The sequence below is a fragment of the Oncorhynchus mykiss genome, chromosome 3, assembly GCF_013265735.2.
Source record: "Oncorhynchus mykiss isolate Arlee chromosome 3, USDA_OmykA_1.1, whole genome shotgun sequence".
In the NCBI taxonomy this organism is placed as follows: domain Eukaryota; kingdom Metazoa; phylum Chordata; class Actinopteri; order Salmoniformes; family Salmonidae; genus Oncorhynchus; species Oncorhynchus mykiss.
The window spans coordinates 24800555-24826355 of NC_048567.1; the positions used below are offsets into that span (position 1 = coordinate 24800555).

Sequence of the window (25801 nt, forward strand, 5' to 3'; positions counted from 1 at the left end):
TAGCATTAAGTGTTGAGGAAGATCAGCTTTAATGGAAGATTCCTAGTGTCTGTGACGCCCGTCGTTTCGTGCGACGTAGACCCGGTGGAGAGCATGGGGAAACAGAAGACGTTGTCTGACCTGCTGAGTTTTTAGGCAGTCTTTGCCTGACAAGGTCAAGTTAGGATGTGCTAGTTATCTCGTGAGAGCTTTTATTCCAAAAATAGTACAGTGTTTTAGGTGACAAGCTTATGGTCATGTTGAAGCAGTGTATAGGAGGGAGATTCCTAGATGTAAGAAGGGTGCAGTAGGTAATGAGATAAAGGAATGTGAAGTATCGGTGGAGAAAGTAATGTATGTAAGCTGTGGGGGTGCCCATGGGGCTGGTGATCAGATGTGTCCGGTGAGAGAAAGATAGGTTGCCAGGTTCAGAGTTGTACAGACTGTGTGTGTGCATGCTGAAGCAGCGAAAACAGTGGTAGAGGAAAATGGGTACAGGGTGAGGGATCCTGAAAGGACCCAATCAAGAGAGGGCTGGGAATAATATGTGCTTCAGTAAGGTGGGTTTCTAAGCATTCATAACCATGGTTGTCAACTGTACTGCATAAATGGAATGTAAGTCACAGAAAATAGAGGTTGTGTGGTGGCAGCTGCAGAGAAGTACTTGGGATAAGAACCTCTCCCTCAACATGATCAAGACAAAGGAGATGATTGTGGACTACTGGAAAAGGAGGACCGAGCACGGCCCCATTCTCATCGAAGGGGCTGCAGTGGAGCAGGATGAGTGCTTCAAGTTCCTTGAAACTAGAATGGTCCAAACACACCAAGACAGTTGTGAAGAGGGCACAACAAATTTGTCATGGGTCCTCAGATCCTCAAAAGGTTTTACAGCTGCTACATCGAGCGCATCCTGACTGGTTGCATCACTGCCTGGTACGGCAACTGCCCAGCCTCCGACCGCAAGGCACTACAGAGGGTAGTGCGTACGGCCTAGTACATCACTGGGGCTAAGATGCTTGGCAACCAGGACCTTCTATACCAAGAGGTGTCAGAGGAAGGCCTTAAAAATTGTCAAAGACAACAGAGGAAGGCACCTAAAAGTTGGATGCGACCTGCCAACCCAATCCCAAAGACGAAGAAGAAGAAGAAGAAGAAGAAGAAGAAGAAGAAGAAGAAGCGCAAATCAGATCAGTAACTATACCATAAAGTTCAAGGAACTGTCTGTAGATGTCCAACATAGAATTGTGATGAGGCCAGTGGCGACCCGTCATTCAGGGCAGGTGAGTTAATAAAGCCGCATACAAACACTGTCTCTTTTTTGCTTTCTTGAGTAAGGCAGCTCCAAAACACAGGTGTTTCAGCCCAGCTCAGTGCTTTCTGTGGTGGTGGGGCAGCCAGCAGAAAATACGAAGTGTAGGAGTTGGTAATGTTCTCTAGTTGCGCCGTGTTTGGCTCAGTGTTCTTTCACTCATGGGGACACCATGTCGCTGCAAAATCTACAGGTGGAGCTCAAAAATTCAAGCCCCTTGGTTGCTGCCATAGAGTTACATTAGAAGTGCCCATCCAAGAAGGCTCAAGGTCATTGGCCACAAATACAATTATGTCAAATAAAGTTATATCTACCGTAGCTTTGATTGGACTGATCATGTCAACATCATACTTTCAAAAAATGTATCGGTGCTCATCGGCCATTGGACATAAACACTACACAACAAGTTGGAAATCGCAAATTCAACAATGAGTGGTTTGGAAGGAATCAGTGGCTAACTGCAAGCATTGCAAAGCAATCACTAGCCTGCTATTCATGGGAGTGGGTGTGTGGTCCAAGTCTGGGTTTAAGGGTCTCTTTTCCAAGCTTAAAATTATAAACATTCAACATTGGCCATGCTGTCAATCCATCAAAACAACTGGAAACTCTCAACTGGAAACTCGGAAGAAAATGAGTACAGACTGGAAAAATGCGTTTCGAACGGTCATCCAACTCGAAATTGCAAGTCGGGAACTCGGGCCTCTTTCTAGAGCTCTGACCTGAAGATCACTGACATCATCATGTTTCAACCTTGTTTTTTTTCCAGAGTTCCCAGTTGTCTTGAAAGCACCATAAATCCAGAGAATGCCAGATATTGATGACAAAGTTTGATGACAAAATTTGCCCACGATGGACTGCCACACCACCTTCCTGTTCAAGTGAGCACAGCACAACAAGGTGAGTCCAAAAATATATTATATGTTGCTGCTTAAGTGATGTAATATGCCAGGGAGATATGTATACTGTAGCTAAGAAAGTAATACTAAGTGTATTTTGTGTAGTAAGCTGTTAGTAGCCCATGTATCCCACCCTAATAATTTGGTACCTTTTCCCCCTCACAACTTAGCCTACTGTTCAGACTTGTTGCTGCACATTTTTTCTATAGCCTGTTTTATAGATATGTCATCGAATAGTGTAAGAGTTTCATTGTCTGCTTATATGCCCCCTTTGTTTATCCTACGGTTCTGGCTTGGTGTACAGGGAGAATAGGGCCCATGTGCTGAATTCGGTCACTGTACATTTAAAAGTGCTGAACAAATAGTTATATCGACTACGTCCGTTCTAGCTCACTCATTGTCTTAATCGAAATGACGGATTGCTTCTTATCCTCTCGTCGTCCCCTTATGCCATAGTTTGTACTTCTCTATTGTGAGTAGAAACCACATTTTATTTAAGCAAGTCAGCCATATCAGCTATGTTTTTTTTAAAGGTAGTAAATGAGGCTGAATGAACTGTTTCACTGCCAGACAAGGCTCGGCTGATAGCCAGGTGTAGCAATGGAAAGGTGTTTGGACCCTGCTGTTGGGACAGCTTTATATCGGCCCTAACAGTTTGTGGGCACCGTTTGTCACCATTACAGTGCAATTAATGTATTGTTTAGTGTTGTGTAGTGGCTTTGCTGGCATACATCTAAAAGAAAATGTGGTTTGCCCCACAAAGATTGACAAGGATAAGGCATATAACTGGGGATGGGTATAAAACAACAGTGGTCTCCTTCATTGGAAATGGAACAAATATGGAACTACCCAGACTCTGCCTAGAGCAGGCCATCAGACCAGACTGGGCAACCAGGCAAGACCTGCCTTGGTGAGGGAGGTGACCAAGAACCCAATGTCCACTCTGACAGAACTACAGAGTTCATTGGCTGAGATGGGAGAACCTGCCAGAAGGACAACCGTCTCTACAGTACTTCACCAATCTGGGCTTTATGGGAGAGCGGCCAGATGGAAAGTCTCCTGAGAAAAAGACACATGACAGTACGCCAGGGGCCTCATTAATATACTGTGCATACTGTATGTACAAAATTTGCAAACCTCCATGCAAATTTGGAAAGTAAGTATTTTGTGCAAATGTGGGATATGATAAAGCTTTTTAAAAAAGGGGTTTAACCGATTAACAAGAAAGCAACCATTCTTGTTTAAGATTTTATTTTTAGAATCTAAAATGATTATAGAGCAATATTGTCCTTATTTATTTTATTTTCACAACCATTGAAAAGATATTCCTCACTTTCTCTGGCCATGATGGGTTCATATTCCCGAAGGACCCATACAACAAATTACCATGTGCATCTCTGATGTAATTTGACCTAGTAGCCTAGTAAATATATAGGCTATATGTATTTCAAGTTTTGCAATATCATATGCAGTGCGGTTTATAATGCCGGTATACAGTTGAATTTAATATTTTACATTGAAGTAGGCCTATGTATCAAGTTTATATTGTCATGTGCAGAAGTACATTGAAAGGCCTTTCTTGCTTGCTCTTTCCCAACGATGCAGTAATGAATATCAATAGTAGGCCTACTATATAATATAAATAAAAAAGTAAACTAGAACAAAAACACACGAGTTCATCCTATTTTATTTAGGTTTGGTGGAAAAGTCGATGCAAAACATTGTTGAAATCCAACGATCTGCTGACAGGTCCACAACAATTTGCCATGTTTTTCACTTTAAGAAACGCATGCATTCCTTTTCCAGATACAGTGTAAATTACTGATAAAGATTAAAACATTCTGCCAACACAGTAAATAGGCCGATAGTTTATGTAACATACTGTATTTGACAGTATGGGCTGCAGTATTGCTGTGCCGTTTCATCTAACTAATGCTAGTGCACGCACAGTTTTATTATAAAGGAAACATGCCTATGTATGGTGTGTGCCAAGTTTTATAAATGTCAATATTTGTATCTGCACTGACTTTTCAAAAATGGCGCAAGCACATATTTAGTGTGACATTTACATAACTGTTATGAGGCCCCTGGAGTTTGAAAAAAGGCACTCGAAAGACTTTGATCGTAAGACAAATTGAACTCTTTGACCTGAATGCAAAGCACTATGTCTGGAGAAAACCAGGCACAGCTCATCACCTGTCTAACACCATCCCTACCGTGAAGCATGGTGGTAGCATCATCAAGCTGTGGGGATGTTTTTCAGTGGCAGGGACTAGGGGACTGGTTAGGGTAGAGGGAACAATGAATGAAGCCAAATACAGGCAAATCCTTGATGAGAACCTGCTTCAGAGTGCAAATGACCTTAGACTGGGGCAAAGATTTGCATCTCAACAGGACAATGACCACACAGCCAAAGCAATGCTGGATTGGCTAAAGAACAAGAATGTGAGTTCTGGAGTGGCCCAGCCAAAACCTAAACGTGGATCCCATTGAAAGTCTTGAAGACTGCTGTTCACCGCCACCCCCCATTTAACTTAACAGAGCTGGAGAAAATCTGCAAGGAAGAGTGGGAGAAAATCCATTCTAGATGTGCAAATCTGATAGACATACCCAAGACAACTCAAAGATGTAATCGCCACCAAAGGTGCTTCAACAAACTATTGACCAGGGGAGTGAGTACTTAAATTAGCAAAGATTTCTAAACCATGTCTCCAATTTGTCATTATGGGGTATTGTGTATAGATGGGTGAGGAGAAAAAAAAATATTATTTTGAATTCAGGCTGTAACAAAATGTGGAATAACTCAAGGGGTATGAATACTTTCTTAAGGCAATGTACCTGTACATTTCATTACCTTGCATAAAGGTTGATAGGTTTATATACATATACTGTACATACATACCCCACAGGAGGCTGCTGGGGGGAGAATGGCTCATAATAATGGCCGGAACGGAGCAAATTGAATGACAAACACCTGGAAACCATGTGTTTGATACCATTCCACTAATTCTGCTCCAGTAATTATCACAAGTGCCACCAACCTCCTGTGAAAAACGTACGCAATAATTTTAATTTTTTTTTACCTTTATTTAACTAGGCAAGTCAGTTAAGAACAAATTCTTATTTTCAATGACGGCCTAGGAACAGTGGGTTAACTGCCTGTTCAGGGGCAGAACGACAGATTTGTACCTTGTCAGCTTGGGGATTTGAACTTGCAACCTTTCGGTTACTAGCCCAACACTAACCACTAGGCTACCCTGCCGCCCCAGGGCACGAGGGGGTGTGGTATATGGCCAATATACCACACACCCCCGAGGTGCCTCATTGCTATTATAAACTGGTTACCAATGTAATTAGAGCAGTTAAAAATACATGTTTTGTCAGGGCTCGAACCACCCAGTTTCTAAATGTACATACACTGCTCAAAAAAATAAAGGGAACACTAAAATAACACATCCTAGATCTAAATGAATGAAATATTCTTATTAAATACTTTTTTCTTTACATAGTTGAATGTGCTGACAACAAAATCACACAAAAAGTATCAATGGAAATCAAATGTATCAACCCATGGAGGTCTGGATTTGGAGTCGCACTCAAAATTAAAGTGGAAAACCACACTACAGGCTGATCCAACTTTGATGTAATGTCCTTAAAACATGTCAAAATGAGGCTCAATAGTGTGTGTGGCCTCCACGTGCCTGTATGACCTCCCTACAACGCCTGGGCATGCTCCTGATGAAGTGGCGGATGGTCTCCTGAGGAATCTCCTCCCAGACCTGGACTAAAGCATCCGCCAACTCCTGGACAGTCTGTGGTGCAACGTGGCGTTGGTGGATGAAGCGAGACATGATGTCCCAGATGTGCTCAATTGGATTCAGGTCTGGGGAACGGGCGGGCCAGTCCATAGCATCAATGCCTTCCTCTTGCAGGAACTGCTGACACACTCCAGCCACATGAGGTCTAGCATTGTCTTGCATTAGGAGGAACCCAGGGCCAACCGCACCAGCATATGGTCTCACAAGGGGTCTGAGGATCTCATCTCGGTACATAATGGCAGTCAGGCTACCTCTGGCGAGCACATGGAGGGCTGTGCGGCCCCCCAAAGAAATGCCACCCCACACCATGACTGACCCACCGCCAAACCGGTCATGCTGGAGGATGTTGCAGGCAGCAGAACGTTCTCCACGGCATCTCCAGATTCTGTCACGTCTGTCACATGTGCTCAGTGTGGACCTGCTTTCTTTCAGCTGTGAAGAGCACAGGGCGCCAGTGGCGAATTTGCCAATCTTGGTGTTCTCTGGCAAATGCCAAACGTCCTGCACGGTGTTGGGCTGTAAGCACAACCCCCACATGTGGACGCCGGGCTCTCATACCACCCTCATGGAGTCTGTTTATGACCGTTTGAGCAGACACATGCACATTTGTGGCCTGCTGGAGGTCATTTTGCAGGGCTCTGGCAGTGCTCCTTGCACAAAGGCGGAGGTAGCGGTCCTGCTGCTGGGTTGTTGCCCTCCTACACATCTCCTGATGTACTGGCCTGTCTCCTGGTAGCGCCTCCATGCTCTGGACACTACACTGACAGACACAGCAAACCTTCTTGCCACAGCTCGCATTGATGTGCCGCACTACCTGAGCCACTTGTGTGGGTTGTATACTCCGTCTCATGCTACCACTAGAGTGAAAGCACCGCCAGCATTCAAAAGTGACCAAAACATCAGCCAGGAAGCATAGGAACCGAGGAGTGGTCTGTGGTCACCACCTGCAGAACCACTCCTTTATTGGGGGTGTCTTACTAATTGCCTATAATTTCCACTTGTCTATTCCATTTGCACAACAGCATGTGAAATTTGTCAATCAGTGTTGCTTCCTAAGTGGACAGTTTGATTCCACAGAAGTGTGATTGACTTGAAGTTATATTGTGTTGTTTAAATGTTCCCTTTATTTTTTTGAGCAGTGTACAAACTGAACAAAAATATAAACGCAACATACAATGACTTACAGTTCATATAAGGACATCAGTCAAAATAAATAAGACTCAAATCTATAAATTTCACATGGGAATACAGATTTTATTTAACCTTTAACGAGGCAAGTCAGTTTAAGAACAAATTCTTATTTACAATGACAGCCTACCCCGGCCAACGCTGGGCCAATTGTGCGCCACCCTATGGGACTCCCAATCACAGCCAGATGTGATACAGCCTGGATTCAAACAAGGGACTTTAGTAACGCCTACACATATGTTGGTCACAGATATCTTTAAAAATAGGTTGGACACACTGCCAAATTCTCTAACAACATTGGAGCTGCTTATGGTAGAAATTAACATTAAATTGTCTGGCAACATTCTTGCAGTCGGCATGCTAATTGCACACTACCTGCATATTTTAGAGTGACCTTCTGTCCCCAGCACAAGGTGCATCTGTGTAATGATCATGCTGTTTAATCAGCTTCTTGATACACCCCACCTTTCAGGTGGATGGATTATCTTGGCAAGAAAAATATTGTGCATAACATTGAGAAATACATTTTGTGCAAATGGACAGTTTCTGGGATCTTTAAATTCAGATCATGAAACCAACACTTTACATGTTGCGTTTATACTTTTGTTCAGTGTACACACATATATAGAAATTAAAACATTTGTAACATCGTAACAAAACAATGACCATGGCACACATGACTCACTTAAAAATGTTTTATTCCCATGTAATACATAAAAAAAAGGCCACACAAATGCACAGATTTCCAAAAGCATCTTAAGGCTAAGTTCATCATGAAAACCAAGGATCCTATGGTTCTAACAATGAACAGAATAGAGGGATCCATAAGAAAACACATACCACTACTTTAAAACAGTTTGTTGTTGATGCAAACAAAGTTTCACCGATCAGTGTATTTGGTGTTTGTTTCAGTAAAAAAAAAAATGGCAACCCTGTCATTTTGCTGGAACAACTAATAATTTTGGTTCTAAAGCACACTTGTCAGGGCCATTTGCAATTAAACAGTTAATTACCATAGACATCAGTAAAGTTAACGCTATTACAGAACGCAAATGTAATGAAATAAAAAGAAGCCTTTCAAGAGCAGATGTGGGGAATCAACGTCGTCTCCTGTCTGGACTCCTGCTGCGTCTCCGTCCACCACCCCTGTGGGGAACAGAGGGAGGGTTAACTCAACAAAATCATTTACAACACGTCAAATTTGAAATCAGTCATTTCTCTTTTTCCCCCCATTCAAGTCATGCCTCTACACCCATTCTGCCCCCCTCTTCATATTAGACCCAAACAAGTCATCTCATTCTTAAAATGTGAAATGGGTTTTTGTTTCAAGTGTTCTCACAACTCCAAACCCCTAACAGTTACCCTCCACAGTAGACTACTGCTCACTCTACGACACTCACCTCCTCTTGCTCTTGGGTGGTCCCCTGACAAAGCCCCAGTCCACACTGATAGGCTGGCCCATCATGTCCTGACCATTCAACCCTTCCATGGCTGCCTGGGCTTCTTTGTATGTCTCATACTCCACCAGCGCATAACCCTGTGAAAAGAATTGATGAGCAAATCCATGAGAAAGTCAAATTCTAGTCTTAATATTACGACGAGAAGGGCTTACCCTTGTCGTAACGGTCGCATGTCAACACGAGTACCTCTGTCAACCCAGACTAAAAAGGACAGGAAAACATACTGCAACACAGAAATGGCAGGTGTTGCTGTATTCCTAATTATCCCACAATGTAAAACGGCAGATCAAGGTGATCGAAATGCAGCTAGTTCTTAATTAAACTGACTTTTGCGTCACCATGCTAGGTAGCTAATGCAGCCCATTGGATTCCCTGAACGTGTGATGCCTAAGGTGGAGATGTGCAGCTGCAAGTGTTGGGGAATTCAATGTCCTGCTATAGTCCAACCACACCATACTTAATAACCAGTTAATGACTGTACAGATACTGGAATGGCAAAAATGGATGGGGAGAATGCACGTCAAATCCTAAATTAAACAGTGCTTCAATTGATTAACAACAATAACAGAATTTCAGTGATGGAAAAAGTACTCAATTGTCACACTTGGGAAAAAGCAAAAGATATCTTAATAGAAAATGACTCAAGTAAAAGTCACCCAGTAAAATACTACTTCAGTAAGTCTAAACGTCTCTTGTTTTAAAATGTACACTAGTGGGAAAAGTACATAATTATCATACTTCAGTAAAAGTAAATAAAATAAAATCAAATCAAATCTTATTTGTCACATACACATGGTTAGCAGATGTTAATGCGAGTGTAGCGAAATGCTTGTGCTTCTAGTTCCGACAATGCAGTAATAACCAACAAGTAATCTAACTAACAATTCCAAAACTACTGTCTTGTACACAGTGTGAGGAGATAAAGAATATGTACATAAGGATATATGAATGAGTGATGGTACAGAGCAGCATAGGCAAGATACAGTAGATGGTATCGAGTACAGTATATACATATGAGATGAGTAATGTAAACAAAGTGGCATAGTTAAAGTGGCTAGTGATACATGTATTACATAAGGATACAGTCGATGATATAGAGTACAGTATATACGTATGCATATGAGATGAATAATGTAGGGTAAGTAACATTATATAAGGTAGCATTGTTTAAAGTGGCTAGTGATATGTTTACATCATTTCCCATTATTAAAGTGGCTGGAGTTGAGTCAGTGTCAGTGTGTTGGCAGCAGCCACTCAATGTTAGTGGTGGCTGTTTAACAGTCTGATGGCCTTGAGATAGAAGCTGTTTTTCAGTCTCTCGGTCCCAGCTTTGATGCACCTGTACTGACCTCGCCTTCTGGATGATAGCGGGGTGAACAGGCAGTGGCTCGGGTGGTTGATGTCCTTGATGATCTTTATGGCCTTCCTGTGACATCGGGTGGTGTAGGTGTCCTGGAGGGCAGGTAGTTTGCCCCCGGTGATGCGTTGTGCAGACCTCACTACCCTCTGGAGAGCCTTACGGTTGAGGGCGGAGCAGTTGCCGTACCAGGCGGTGATACAGCCCGCCAGGATGCTCTCGATTGTGCATCTGTAGAAGTTTGTGAGTGCTTTTGGTGACAAGCCAAATTTCTTCAGCCTCCTGAGGTTGAAGAGGCGCTGCTGCGCCTTCTTCACAATGCTGTCTGTGTGAGTGGACCAATTCAGTTTGTCTGTGATGTGTATGCCGAGGAACTTAAAACTTGCTACCCTCTCCACTACTGTTCCATCGATGTGGATAGGGGGGTGTTCCCTCTGCTGTTTCCTGAAGTCAACAATCATCTCCTTAGTTTTGTTGACGTTGAGTGTGAGGTTATTTTCCTGACACCACACTCCGAGGGCCCTCACCTCCTCCCTGTAGGCCGTCTCGTCGTTGTTGGTAATCAAGCCTACCACTGTTGTCGTCCGCAAACTTGATGATTGAGTTGGAGGCGTGCGTGGCCACGCAGTCGTGGGTGAACAGGGAGTACAGGAGAGGGCTCAGAACGCACCCTTGTGGGGCCCCAGTGTTGAGGATCAGCGGGGAGGAGATGTTGTTGCCTACCCTCACCACCTGGGTGCGGCCCGTCAGGAAGTCCAGTACCCAGTTGCACAGGGCGGGGTCGAGACCCAGGGTCTCGAGCTTGATGACGAGCTTGGAGGGTACTATGGTGTTGAATGCCGAGCTGTAGTCAATGAACAGCATTCTCACATAGGTATTCCTCTTGTCCAGATGGGTTAGGGCAGTGTGGTTGAGATTGCATCGTCTGTGGACCTATTTGGGCGGTAAGCAAATTGGATTGGGTCTAGGGTGTCAGGTAGGGTGGAGGTGATATGGTCCTTGACTAGTCTCTCAAAGCACTTCATGATGACGGAAGTGAGTGCTACTTAGTCGTTTAGCTCAGTTACCTTAGCTTTCTTGGGAACAGGAACAATGGTGGCCCTCTTGAAGCATGTGGGAACAGCAGACTGGTATAGGGATTGATTGAATATGTCCGTAAACACACCGGCCAGCGCATGCTCTGAGGGCGCGGCTGGGGATGCCGTCTGGGCCTGCAGCATTGCGAGGGTTAACACGTTTAAATGTCTTACTCACCTCGGCTGCAGTGAAGGAGAGACCGCATGTTTTCGTTGCAGGCCGTGTCAATGGCACTGTATTGTCCTCAAAGCGGGCAAAAAAGTTATTTAGTCTGCCTGGGAGCAGGACATCCTGGTCCGTGACTGGGCTGGATTTCTTCCTGTAGTCCGTGATTGACTGTAGACCCTGCCACATGCCTCTTGTGTCTGAGCCGTTGAATTGAGATTCTACTTTGTCTCTGTACTGACGCTTAGCTTGTTTGATAGCCTTGCGGAGGGAATAGCTGCACTGTTTGTATTCGGTCATGTTACCAGACACCTTGCCCTGATTAAAAGCAGTGGTTTGCGCTTTCAGTTTCACGCGAATGCTGCCATCAATCTACGGTTTCATGTTAGGGAATGTTTTAATCGTTGCTATGGGAACGACATCTTCAACGCACGTTCTAATGAACTCGCACACCGAATCAGCGTATTCGTCAATGTTGTTGTCTGACGCAATACGAAACATGTCCCAGTCCACGTGATGGGAGCAGTCTTGGAGTGTGGAGTCAGCTTGGTCGGACCAGCGTTGGACAGACCTCAGCGTGGGAGCCTCTTGTTTTAGTTTCTGTCTGTAGGCAGGGATCAACAAAATGGAGTTGTGGTCAGCTTTTCCGAAAGGGGGGCGGGGCAGGGCCTTATATGCGTCGCGGAAGTTAGAGTAACAATGATCCAAGGTCTTTCCACCCCTGGTTGCGCAATCGATATGCTGATAAAATTTAGGGAGTCTTGTTTTCAGATTAGCCTTGTTAAAATCCCCAGCTACAATGAATGCAGCCTCCGGATAAATGGTTTCCAGTTTGCAAAGAGTCAAATAAAGTTCATTCAGAGCCAACGATGTGTCTGCTTGGGGGGGGATATATACGGCTGTGATTATAATCGAAGAGAATTCTCTTGGTAGATAATGCGGTCTACATTTGATTGTGAGGAATTCTAAATCAGAGGAACAGAAGGATTTGAGTTCCTGTATGTTTCTTTCATCACACCATGTCACGTTAGTCATAAGGCATACGCCCCCGCCCCTCTTCTTACCAGAAAGATGTTTGTTTCTGTCTGCGCGATGCGTGGAGAAACCTGTTGGCTGCACCGCCTCGGATAGCGTCTCTCCAGTAAGCCACGTTTCCGTGAAGCAAAGAACGTTACATGTCCTCTGGAATGCTACCCTTGCTCGGATTTCATCAACCTTGTTGTCAAGAGACTGGACATTGGCAAGAAGAATGCTAGGGAATGGTGCACGGTGTGCCAGAAGACCGCCTCGTTTCCCTCTTTTTCGGAGTCGTTTTTTTTGGGTCGCTGCATGGGATCCACTCCGTTGTCCTGTTTGTAAGGCAGAACACAGGATCCGCGTCGCGAAAAACATATTCTAGGTCGTACTGATGGTGAGTTGACGCTGATCTTATATTCAGTAGTTCTTCTCGACTGTATGTAATGAAACCTAAGATGACCTGGGGTACTAATGTAAGAAATAACACGTAAAAAAACAAAAAACTGCATAGTTTCCTAGGAACGCGAAGCGGCCATCTCTGTCGGCGCCGGAAATGCTATACATCAAGACTGCGCTTTTTTTTCTCTCGGAGCAAAACCAGACTTAAATTTACAAATGCAGTATGTGTGTTTAGTGAGTTCGCCAGATGAGAGGCGGTAGTGGTGACGCGTTATTATTGATAGCTGTGTGAATTGGACCATAAGTCGGTCCAGCTTGAGCATTCGAAATGTAGCAAATACTTGTGTCAAGGAAAATGTACATATTTTCTTTAGGAATGTAGTGGAGTAAAAGTGGTCAAAAATATAAAGACACCGCCCAAAAACCTACTTTACTCCACCCTATAATTGTGTCTGCTTTGCAGTAAAGAAAGTAACAATTTCAACAAAAACACACATTGTCATTTGTCCATGTTCAGTGTAATGCTGCCACCTTGTGGCTTAAGAGCAGTGCACAACAAATTACACAATTATGAAACTTAATATTAGCCAGGCAAATTAACCCTGGCAAAACTGGCCAAGCAACAACCCACAAATTAAAATGTGCTGTGTAGACATGGGGATTTGGCCTCACCTTGAGGTAACCTGTTCTTCGGTCCAGGTTCAGATGTAAGTTCTTGATCTCTCCAAACTCTGCAAACTTGTCGTGGATGTCCTCCTCAGTTGCCTCTTCATGTACCCCAGTCACGAAAAGGATCCAACCCTCCACAGCTGAGAGAATCAAAAAACAAACATGTCTGTGTTAATTAAATAACTGCTTCTATGGTTAACTAGGGCTACCATCTGCTATAACACAATATTTAAATTAAACTCGTATTGTTATGAGCATTTTAAAACTTGGAAAGATGTACAAAAACACAGTTTCAAATCAACCCCCCCCCCCATTCAGAAGTGACTGGCAAAAGAATGTCCACCCTAAATTCATTATGGCACTTACATCTCTGAGGACCTGGCTCGTCTCCATCCTGCTCCACTGTATCATAGTCCTCTCTCACTCTGGACCTCGCTCCCTCCTCTAGCACAGCAGAGAACAAAGGGAATCATGCATCCCACCCCAAACATACAATTGTACACTGTCATACACTATTGAAAAATCGGAGAAGAAGAATACAGCCAGGTTAGGAGTCAGAACTGCAGTGGTAACTCACCTGAACCAAAACCTCGTCCCTTTCTCCTCTTTGCCTTTTCTTTTAACTTGTGGATGCTGTCTGGGGAATGAAGACATTACAGACACACATTAGTGAACTGAAAGTACAGACACACTGACTTAAAAACGCGTTGGGCTATTCATTAGTTAAGACAGCTAGCTACAGTAGCTAACTCGACCGAAATAAATATCTAATAACTACGTTAGTTGACAAGTTATTACCTTGACCTCACAGTTGACAAACAAATTAATTAGCTAGCTTGGTCACATACAAGTTGAAAGGGTGTTATTTAACGTTAATGTTAGCTATCATACGTTAATTTTAGAATGGTGTAACGTTAGCTAGTAAATTAGCTAAGCTAGTTTAGCTAACGTTCAGTAGCTCACACGCTCATCGCCATCGGGTTACAATAGTCGACAGAAGAAATGCTGATTATGTAGTTGGTGAGTTATTAACACTGATCTCGCAGTTTCCAAACAAATGAACTGCCTACCTAGCTACCACTTGTGTTAGCCAGATAGCTTGCTAATGCGTTAGCGCAACCTACTCGCCATCTCTTAACAATGCCAAACAAACATTCATTGCAGTAACTGGAAGAGTGGCAACTGTACACATTCACTAGCTAACACCTATTTTTCAAACGACATAAGCACAATTCAAAAAGGTATTACACTACATAAGCCAACCAGCATGTTTGAATGGTTGCAACTAGGCCCAACAGTCAACACGCATCCACGATTTACGGATACTATTCACTCAGTTAGTCGAAAACTCCCCAAATACGCTATATTAGCGAGTCCATAGCAAGCACACAAAAAAACACAGAACTACTGTTTCATAAATTTTACCATCACCATCCTCATCCATAGCAAAGTCCTCGCCTCCCGCTTCATGAAGATCTAGTACGTCCGCCATGTTGTTAGCTCCTGTTTTTTGCGCTAATGCGCGTGAACGTTGATGATATCCGGGAAGCATCCCTGCCTGGTGTGTATTCATTAGTTAGATTACGATTTCAAAACGTTTCGTCTTTTGCTAAACGTTTTGCAACGGAAATGAGAGTTTCTATATGACAAATGCAGGTTGGTCCCTTTCTGTTTGTTATGTTTGTTTCCCTTTGGTTTCTAGAGTAAACAGTAAACGCTTTCTGTTAACGGAATCCTACTAATGAATAGACAGACAGACCCCTGTTATCAGAGACGCTATAGAAAGCGTATAAATATAATCCAATATATTATAACTAGAAATGTGAAATAAATTAATACATGGGTATGGGCGTGTATTGTTCACATCGAATTATTTGTGTCAGTTAGTTTCAATTTATTAGTTGAATTTCACAGATTTAAATGGCAGGTAGCCTAGCGGTTAAGAGTATTGAGCCAGTAAATGAGCTAACTGGCTGAACACATTTCGTTGTGCTCTTGAGCAAGGCACTTAACCCCAATTGCTCCTGTAAGTCGCACTGTGTAAGAGCATCTGCTGAATGACTTAAATGTAAATTATTTGAGCAGAGACAGCACAGCACACAGCACAGCACCTTGGGAAAAGGTCATCATAAAAATTCAAACATCACATAACCTTGTGATGTTAGGTTACTTGGCTAGAGGTGAGTTATGCTGACTGCGTCCACGATCCACCAAGCTGCCAGATGCCTAGAGAGAGAGATCTTCCTCAACAAAATAGGCTATGCCTTTCTGTAAAAAAAAGTTGCTGAAAGTACCTCAGCACAATCTTTTCCCATTCCCTGTGGTGAATCATAGACTCCATACAAAGAAAGATGCAGAGATGGAAAAATAATGAAAGAACTTTGAAATACAAAAAGTACTTAATCCACGAGTCGGAGTGTGATATTTATGAGAAATTGCTCAATCAACATCTAGGGTACATGTCACATTGGGATCTCTGGTCCAGCCAATCTAATTTGCTGAGATAATTACATTCCTAGGAGAGATTCAAAATAATGAATGAAGTCATATTACATATTTTCTGTCTTAATGATGGGTCTTTCTATATTCATTCATGCAATGTGCAATTTATTTACAGTATGTCAGAGGATCATTCTTGCTGTATGTATGAATGATAATATGTATCATCATTACTTTAGATTACCCAGTAGAGAAAAAAAATCCAACAGTACAGAAAAAACTGGACATTGACCACATTAAACTATTAAGCATGCGACTATAGGAGCACATGCCAGTATCTATGTTCTCAATCTACAAACTGAATAGGAAATGTCAGCTCTTTTGCTGACTCTAACTGATTGTAACCCAACCATAAAACAATGCAATTACCATTAGTTTCACATTTATTACTGAAATATATGTCCTCAGCAATAACAAGTTCATATACAAGCAATGTATCTACCATTCCCCTGATGTGATGGGTTTATCTGAGGCCCTATATGTTTCTGGCTGATACTGTAACACTAGTAATGTGCAGTGAGGCAATGGCTGATGGAACGTCCAACCTGGAAAGTAGAAAAGGTGTTGTCAGTCGTGTTACCATCAGTCTTTTTCTAATGTGCGTTTTAAAGGCTGTGTAATAAAGACTAGCTCTTCAGAAGAGGTCAATTCAAATTGAAGTCAGTCAATTCAGGAAGTGATTTGAATTTAAAATCCCCAAACCTTTTGACATAAACAGCATCCCCTTTTCAGTTTATTGAGAACTCATTGACAACAGAGGCCCTTTTTCAATTGTTGTGAATTGGAATTTCAGTTTACTGGTATTAGCCAGACTAGAACTTATAGCCTTCAATTCGAATGGACCCCAACCCTGGTTAACACGCACACTACCAAGCTTTTCTCATTTGTGTTGCTGAGAGTTACTTCCCCCAAATCAACGTTATTTTTCTATAAAAATGCTAGCTCTGCCAATCCTTAAGAAAATAAGTTAATAAAACCCCAAAACATTGGAAACAAATGAGGGAAAATGAAATGATGCAACTTAAGCACCTTATCTCGAACCCAATCAGTACCCACACTTGGACTTTGTGTCTTTATTGGGACAGGCACCACATCAAGGTTCATCAGCCAACGCTACACATTTGCACATTCCACCTCAGGTCACTCCCTTACATGTTGTAGCCAATAAGATTTGGGCCAGGCCCCTTTTGTCCACCAGGAGCTATAAAAAACCCTTGGCCCCAGACACAAGGTACGTTAGGTCCAAGAACCCCCAGAAGTAAAGGTAAGTCTTCCATGGTTTTCTCTGTCTGATCCCAATGCCTCAGTATATTGGTTTAACACTTAAAGATTAGCCTCATATTTATTGTGTGTATTTTTGTTAGTGTAGTAACCTCAAGAGAGATTCATCAAAGTACTGTAAAGTTTTCATTATGACTACATGGTTAAATATGACGCCAATTTCTACTGCGATCTTAATGTGGTCAGAGTTTCATCACATTTACCTGGTTTCACCAAGGATAAGTGCAACTTCTGAAGGTGAACAGAATATCATTTGAGTGTCAATCGTCATGTAGTGTACGATGTTGCATCTGAAACTCCCTGTTGTCGTCCTAATCCTCGTCTCCTCTTCTGTAGATCCACCTTGCCCATCAGCAATCATGAAATTCTCTCTCGTCGCTGCCCTTGTTGTTGTGCTGGCCATTGGTAAGAATCCATTACATAAATTGTTCCGCAACAAAGAAAAATCTTTATGACTTTCTATCTTATCTGCATTTATACTTAATACTACTCATGAATAGTAATTGAGTAACACATAACTGATAAACAAGGTAATTCAGAGGATAAATATTTATTTGAAAATCAAGCCCTTTACTCCTCTGCTAATCTATAACCTCTTTAATCATAACTACATCCATCCTTGTTTTCAGATTGAATTAATACTGTGCGTTTTAAACACAATACTGTGTGTGTAACTAAGTGTGTTTTCTGTGTGTGCGTATGACAGGCTGTGAGTCCGGTTCCCTGGTGAAGCGTGACATCCCTGCTGAGATCGAGACTCTCACAAAGTACTTCCAGGACGCCATTGAGACAGTGAAGTCTCATGAGCTGATCAGCCAGGCTCAGTACGTCACTGACCACCACACTCTTCCAATATAATATAAAATAATAGAATACTTCTCTTGAGGGGAGATTCTATTGCAGATCAACAAAATAAGTACCATCAACTCTGTATGGAGTTGAATCTCTTCACGTTTAAGATATGAAGTCATTCTAAATAGAACACTCATTCAAATTGTTACTATTCATTTTATTTATTCGTAACATTGTACTTGACAGGGATATTACATCTTAAACATGTCTGTTTTCACATCAGTACCGTACAGTCGGCTTTAAAGCTAACTTGCTCCCTGAGCCTATAGCTGTTGGAAAACGTCTCTCTAAGTGTGTCTCTCTACCCATAGGGGTTACCTGGAGGAGGGTAAGACTCAGATCACACCTCTGACCGACAAGATCCAGGAGCATGCTGAGAAGATCCAGGAGCAGATGAAGCCCTTCGTCAGTGACATCGAGAAGCAGGTGCGTCCCATGGCTGATAACCTGCAGGCCCAGTTCATGCCTCTGGTCGACAAGATGCAGGCCCAGTTCAAGCCTCTGGCTGATGACCTGCAGGCCCAGATGGAGCAGCTCTTCCAGACCGTGGTTGACCAAACCAAGGCTCTCCTCCCCCCCCAGTAAAGCTAACGTTACATCCCCATAGAAAGGAAAAACCATCTCCACTCTGTCTGTTTCACCTGGGTCAAGTCCAGCTCACTCCTTCTCTTGACATCATCTTGAAATGAAGCTGAAATTTCACCAATAAAGGGCTTGAAAGGTGGCCATTTTGTCTGTGATTATTTTCTCCACTAGGCTACCACTAGGGTAGCCTAGTGGTTAGAGCGTTGGACTAGTAACCAGAAGGTTGCAAGTTCAAACCCCTGAGCTGACAAGGTACAAATCTGTTGTTCTGCCCCTGAACAGGCCACCATTCCTAGGCCGCCATTGAAGATAAGAATTTGTTCTTAACTGACTTGCCTAGTTAAATAAAAGTAAAAAAAATAAATAAAAAAACATGGGCACATTGCAGATTAAATTAATACACTGTGTAATTTAATGAAGGTTAAAGGTCAAATTATGGGGTTGAAATTAGATACATTTCTGGGTGGAATTTGATGGGAAGTGCTTATTGAAGTGCGAGTTAATATTTGTTTTGATATACTGACCTTTGGGCCACTCTATCATATAGCCTATAAGCAGAGTTGGGTAGTTTACTTACTAAATATAATCCGTTACAGTTACTAGTTACCTGTCCAAAATTGTAATCAGTAATTTTGGATTACCCATACTCAGTAATGTAATCTTATTAATTTCAGTTACTTTTAGATTACTTTCCCCTTAAGAGGCATTAGAAGCCAAAAAGGATCCATCAAACGCATTTGGTGTGTCATCATAGTGGTCTCTAATTTGTGGTCAGACTCGCTCAGGTGGAACAAACTAAATTTGCCCATTTTTTCAAGGCTGAATTGAATGTCATTGAGGAAAGGAAAAGTGTTAATGTATTTTGTCGCAAGCAAGTAATCCAAGGAGTAATCATCTAGTTTTTCAAAGTATCTGTAACCTGATTACACAATTTTAGCTGGAACTACTTTTTTTGTAATCAGATTACATGTACATGATTACATGCAATCAGTTTCTCTCCAACCTTGCCTAGGAGCCCGAGTTGTTAATATTCTTAAATAGTTGTTTGTATTGGATGGAGTTTAGCATCAGCTAAATTTAGATTGTTATATTCAGATATAGTCATGTCATTGATTGTAACCTTGTCATCCTACACACACTCATTAATGCATAGAATAGAATGTTTTAAAGATGACAATAAAAATCTGATCTGACTGACTAGATAAGTGATGAAGTAGTATTGCTTGTCCTTTGTCTTGATGATATCATAGTTCTGCTGAATTGCCTGGGCAATAGAGACATGCAGGGACTACAAAGTGCATAGAAAAAGAAAAGGTTACACAAAGTCAGAAAAAGGCACTAACATACAGTCACGATTACACATTTAATAGGCTATAACTGATTTACACTGTGGACAGGGACTTGAGCCAAGCCCCTCGATGTCGCGGAAACCATCATCTATGATCTGATCCATGCACTCACGGCAGAAGTGGTGTCCGCAGGGATGGCGCCAAAGTCTCCAGTGTTGAATGAGACCACAACGCTGACAGCCGCGCAGCATAGTTGTGTATCCGAGAAGCCTGACATGAGTGACTTCCGAGGAATAGCCTACCACGTAACTGAAGGGGGTCAAAATAATAATATATATATATATATTTTTTATAGTGCAATTCATAGGCCTAATCATCATCACGACATCACCATTACATTCTTAAACTCTAATCCCACAGAGCTCGACAGTTTGTAGTCCTAAAAAACAGAAATGATTTACATCTGGTTCGTTCAGCCATTACTATGGGCAAAATTAATGGGGAAAGTATAGGGTTTTGGAATAAATAACGAAAATAAGGTATGTGGTTAAAACAGGTTTATGAGATTTTATACGTTTTGTTCTATGAGGTATCAGTCAGTTATCATGAACTTTATGAATTACAAATCCGTTATGTGCGTTATGTTTTTTGAAGTTACATAAATGTTTAAAAATTCACAAAAAGTGATGTAAGCTGATTAAGATGACCTCGTAGAACAAAACTGTATAAGATCTCCTCAGCCTGTGTTTACCACATATCTTATTTTCGGTGTTTATCCAAAAACCCTACAAAAACTCCATTCATTTTCCCATAGGCTTTGTTCAACGAACCATGGCAGAGTTAATGCCTACAAAAAGACGTCATCACTGTTGCTTTCTATATCGCCACCACCACCTTCTTCTTCATCATCATCGTCGTCGTCGTAAACAAATGCTCTCCTTTCAACCAATCAGCGTGCCGGAATGGACATTTGGGACGCTGATCCCTCCCACTTCAGGTAGACTAGACTAGAGTGTTGTCCGTGCATCCGTAATGTAAGTTTATGGTTTCATATTCATCATCATTGATACAATAGCCTAGATAAAAACGGTTGCAGTTTTAAACGGAAAGTTTATTGAAGTTTACCTAATTTAAATTTGGTGTAGGCCTACCTGTCTTTCGAATTTTGTCCTCTCAACTGGCAGCGCGGGAAGATGGAAAACATCACTCTCAAAAATCTCTGCAGTCCCTTCCATACCCTCATTGCTTTGGAAAGTCAATGGAAAAGGGTGAACGGGTCTGAAAATGAACGAGACAAAGAGTTAAGGAATGAGGCAGTGGTGTTTGTTCAGCCCAGGCTACAGCTTCCCAGATATTGTAACTTGAATTTAGGCCTGCCTACATACAGATATCTCCATTTTAAATATCCAACAAAAAAACGACAGTACATTATAATGGAGAGATGGTTGCAATCTGGAGAAAGTTGTACATCCTTTAAAAATAACTATTAAATAAGTGTTGATATGGGACCTGCTTATTAGGGGTTTTTGTCTCAAAGCAATGAGGTAGACCATGACTTGTTGTCAATTTTGACACATAACAACAAAATCACTAGTCTTCCACACAGCTATGGACCCTTAAGATGAGAGGCTGCATGCTTTATTGGTTTTAGAAGACAAAACTCACATAGAGACACATTGGGTGTGCTGTAGCAACCCAAAGAATCAAATAATCATTCATCAAGTCAACGTTGAGTCTGATTTGGGAAAGAATAATATGTGTACTTTATCTCCTTATAATCTCATTATTAGCATGATGGCAGTGCATCTAAGTGTAAACAATAAGTAGGCCTATGCCCCCCTTGAATACACTATGCTCAGTCATTTGATAGCATGATCTCATCTAGCTTCACTTTACTGTACCCTTGCCTATTCAGTTGCCAGGCTACAAGATGTACTCAAGGTGGCCTCCTTTAGCTAATGTTTAAAGGACTGAAGCATATTTTCAGGGAAACTCAGCCTCCTTCCAGCTGAACTAATCTCTATACATCACAACAACCTTCAGGCTGAAGGCTAAAGGCATTTGAACGAGGTAATGCCAGTTCTAGGTGACCTTCTCCTTGTAATAGAAGATTTAATGAAGACAACTTATCAAGTGCCCTTACTTGCAATCAAAGAAGCACATGACAGAAAGTAAAAAATAAAAATGACATTATACGTTTTATACCTCTGCTCATTTTGATATGGCCAGATGTCTTGTCAGTTCTGCAACGTTGCCTCCTTGTCGTGAACATAAAATAAAATCTATGAACCATATTAAACCTAATTCAAATCTTGACTATGGGGTAACCAGGGATTGCCTCTGAGCTGTTTGTATAAAATATGTCCACCATATGTCTGTCTGACTTCTGTACTCATAACAAACGTATCATCAGTCAACATCAGATATCAAATGTTCTAGCGACCACTGTTACGAAGCAGCAGCAGCAGGACAGATGTTTATCAGACCATTAACTAATGACTGCATGTCTCATCGTGGTGCATCACATCATTTTTCATAAACGTTTAGAACTGCTTAATACATTTGGTAACACAGGCTTCATATCAGAGGGTTATGAAGGCGTATGAGGGACAGATGTTATTTCCGTAGTGTTAAAGAGACAGTTGATGGTGGTGCCACCTTGTTCTACAGCCTCTAAGACCCTGGGGTGGTAGTGGAAGGACAAGGCCAGGGTGATGTAGATGGGCACACCAGCTGGATGGAGAGCCAGTGATAACTGGGTATCAGGGCACACTGTGTGCCACAAAGGTTGGCACATGCAGTTTCTGCCCTGTAAGTTAGGCATAGAGAGAACCCCTAAAGATAAGCTGTGTCTTTGAGGTTCCCTTTGAATTGATCTGTTTCAATAACGTGTCCATAATGCTGGATTTGAATTGATCTGTTTCAATAACGTGTCCATAATGTTGGATTTGAATTGATCTGTTTCAATAACGTGTCCATAATGTTGGATTTGAATTGATCTGTTTCAATAACGTGTCCATAATGTTGGATTTGAATTGATCTGTTTCAATAATGTGTCCATAATGTTGGATTTGAATTGATCTGTTTCAATAACGTGTCCATAATGTTGGATTTGAATTGATCTGTTTCAATAACGTGTCCATAATGTTGGATTTGAATTGATCTGTTTCAATAACGTGTCCATAATGTTGGATTTGAATTGTATTTTTGAGCTCCAATTCAGTTTTTTATACTGGAAATATAGACATGAATAGCATAACACAAGCAAATGGTCATGTTTGTGCAATGATGTGATGATTAATCCATTTATTTGACTATGTTCTGTCAATTATTAATAACTATTAGAATCACAACAACATGTATTTTCTTCCCTTAACTCTTGTTGTCGCCCACTGAATATTTGCAACATCAAGGTATTGTGTAGTATGTACATATTGTATTATTCCCCCCCAAAAATCTCTGTTACTGTAGGCTGGTGAGTGATTTGGAAAAAGACTCCCTGCGGTGCAAAATTCATTTCCAGAATGTCGAGGGTATATGTAATCACGCAGCTGACCAAATTACACAATATTTACGTTCTGGGTTAACCAAGATAAATGTTTTTGGCATCTGAAGTCTGTTTGTGAGGTATGAAATATTGTGTGACATTTGTAGCTGGTATGTGGCCGTTATGTTACTGTTTGGACTCCAATAACACATGTATTGATATTTACACATTAAACACATGTAGTTAATGCCTAAAAACTATTTTAGCTATTTCAAAGTTATTGCCTATTCTATACTGGCATAGGCTTTCATCTAATGCATATTCTCCTCTGCATATTAAAGGCTATACTGCATGTGCATTATATTTATAGGGGTTTCCATCATATGTACAAGTCCTGCATGGTAACTTGATTGTCACGGACATGACAGGAAACACAGTTACAGTCAATGTTGTGTCCAGTTTGAGCCTGTATAACAAAAATAAATAGATTGGTATAATTTCACTACACAAGGAGTGTTGTGTGTGTGTGTGTGTGTGTGTGTGCGTGTGTGTGTGTGTGTGAGTGTGAGTGTGAGTGTGTGCCTTTGATAACATGCTCTGTGTGTCTATAGTCTTTAGGAAAATTGTATGCCAATGATGTCCATGCACTCTTCCTTAATAATCAAAGGAGAGCTAGTTAGACATGCAGATTTTTATCTAACAAATCCAATGAGTATAAGCTGAAGGATACTAGATAACCCAGAAGCATATAGTGTATATAGAGATATAATGCACTGGCTCAGAGACAAACCATAATTGACTTTGATTATGCAGGTAGAGAGCAGGTTAACATGATCCAATGTACCATTTAAAATCATGACATGTCAAGATCATAAATCATACATACATCTGTATGCACCCACATAATGACAGGACTACATTCTGCCCATTAGCAAAATGGAAGGTACTCACCATGTTTCAATTTAGGCACCTAGAAGGGTCATCCAGACGGCTTGATCTGCATGTGGAAAACAGCGAACCCTGACAGAAAAGAAACGGTGGGCTATTATGAGAGCCTGAAAAGCACTTAAGAATTGGACAAAAATTTTAGAAAAGAGAGGAAAATAAGAAAGCACTACATGGAAGCCACACTTCAAGATGGTTTTGGGCTGTTAAAAGTGGGGGCCAATCCAATATCTACAGTTCCAAACGCCTTGTCTTTAAGAAGAGTGCTGTATGCTTTGGTCTCTAAGGAGTAAGGACACAGGCTGTCTCAATGGGCAGTGGGGAATACTGATGGATATGTTTTTGCTGGCATGGGTTATGTTTTTTACTCAAAGCTGACAGACAGACAACCCCCATGCACACAGGTGCTAGCCTATTCAAGGGAATTGTGTAAAAATGACATCACTGAAAATCTGCTCTGAAAGCCTTTCAACATAAAAGTCCTTCCTTCCACTTTAAGTTGCTCTACAGTACATTATTTTCTTTCTTTCTTTCTTTCTTTCTTTCTTTTTCTTTCTTTCTTTCTTTCTTTCTTTCTTTCTTTCTTTCTTTAATAATGTAATGCAATACTATACAGTACATATGTAGCAGCATTATGCATTTTCACACATATATAGTCACCATGCAAAAATGCAGAATATTTGTTTTCACAGTAGTTGCCATTTTCTGTGAATTTCTTCAGAAACAAATGACCAAATGAAACTTATTTTTCCCAATTGTCTGATCCTCCTGTTATTTTCGGTCTCTTCAATGCTGAAATACCACTTTGTGAAATTACAGTACCATTTTGAAAAGTAGACACAGGCAGCCAGCAATGTAGAAATAGAATGAATAGAACAAGGTTGGTAGCTCTAAACCTGGTCAACTCAAGGGTAGACTCGCAATGGCTGCTTGGTATTGTGATGCAATAATTCCCATGGTAATTTGTAATGTTTTATGAACTGATGCTTGATTGCCATAGTAATCTAGAATGTTCATTTAAATTATGCTGACTGATGAGGCTCATGCAATGGAATGTATTTGTTGTAATGTCAGTTGAGTTGACTCAACAAATGACAGCATAGATTGAAAGGTACACTTCCTGTTTTCACTTCCTGGCATGGGTCTAGGTTGAAGATGACAAAGGTAAGACAAGATGGTTCTAATATCTATTTGCAACAATGGGGCCAGCTACTGTATGCTAGTAAACAACGGTCTGGTAGCCTAGCGGTTAGAGCTTTTGGGCCAGTAACAGAAAGGTCGTTGGTTTGCATTTCTTAGCCGACATGGTGAAAAATCTGTTAATGTGCCCTTGAGCAAGGTATTTAACCCAAGTTTGGTGCAGGTGTGCCATACTACTTTGGCAAAAAAAATATATATATATATAATAAAATAAAGTCATAACTTGTCCTCCTAGCCTTCTATATTCAACCTAGGCATGGGTATACTCAAAAGGGCTGCCAGTCCACCGGTTATTCCATAATTGACTTGAATAGGGATGTGCGTTCTGT

The 25801-nt window shown here is 41.5% G+C and overlaps 2 protein-coding genes and 1 long non-coding RNA gene across 5 annotated transcripts; 1 reads left to right on the top strand and 2 right to left on the bottom strand.

Annotated features, from left to right (window-relative positions):
- Positions 1–7870: 7870 nt before the first annotated feature.
- LOC100305168 (RNA binding motif protein 8A) lies at positions 7871–14913 on the bottom strand. 3 transcript variants are annotated; one of them, NM_001165072.1, is given in 7 exon segments: positions 7873–8336; positions 8591–8608; positions 8611–8727; positions 13338–13474; positions 13701–13778; positions 13912–13971; positions 14760–14848. In NM_001165072.1, coding segments are annotated over 7 exon segments (546 nt in total). In that variant the 5' UTR covers positions 14827–14848; the 3' UTR covers positions 7873–8267.
- A 2107-nt stretch (positions 14914–17020) lies between these two features.
- Positions 17021–18690, top strand: LOC110515164 (type-4 ice-structuring protein LS-12). The gene is made up of 4 exons (XM_021594172.2): positions 17021–17097; positions 17451–17519; positions 17821–17938; positions 18278–18690. The coding sequence occupies exons 2-4, from the start codon at positions 17474–17476 to the stop codon at positions 18549–18551; spliced, it is 438 nt and encodes a 145-aa protein (XP_021449847.2). The 5' UTR covers positions 17021–17097; positions 17451–17473; the 3' UTR covers positions 18552–18690.
- A 598-nt stretch (positions 18691–19288) lies between these two features.
- Positions 19289–24582, bottom strand: LOC110515174. The gene is made up of 3 exons (XR_002472214.2): positions 24279–24582; positions 20992–21118; positions 19289–20149 (listed from the first exon to the last, which is right to left on the bottom strand). It is a non-coding gene; the product is annotated as an uncharacterized LOC110515174 (long non-coding RNA).
- Between the last annotated feature and the right edge of the window lie 1219 nt (positions 24583–25801).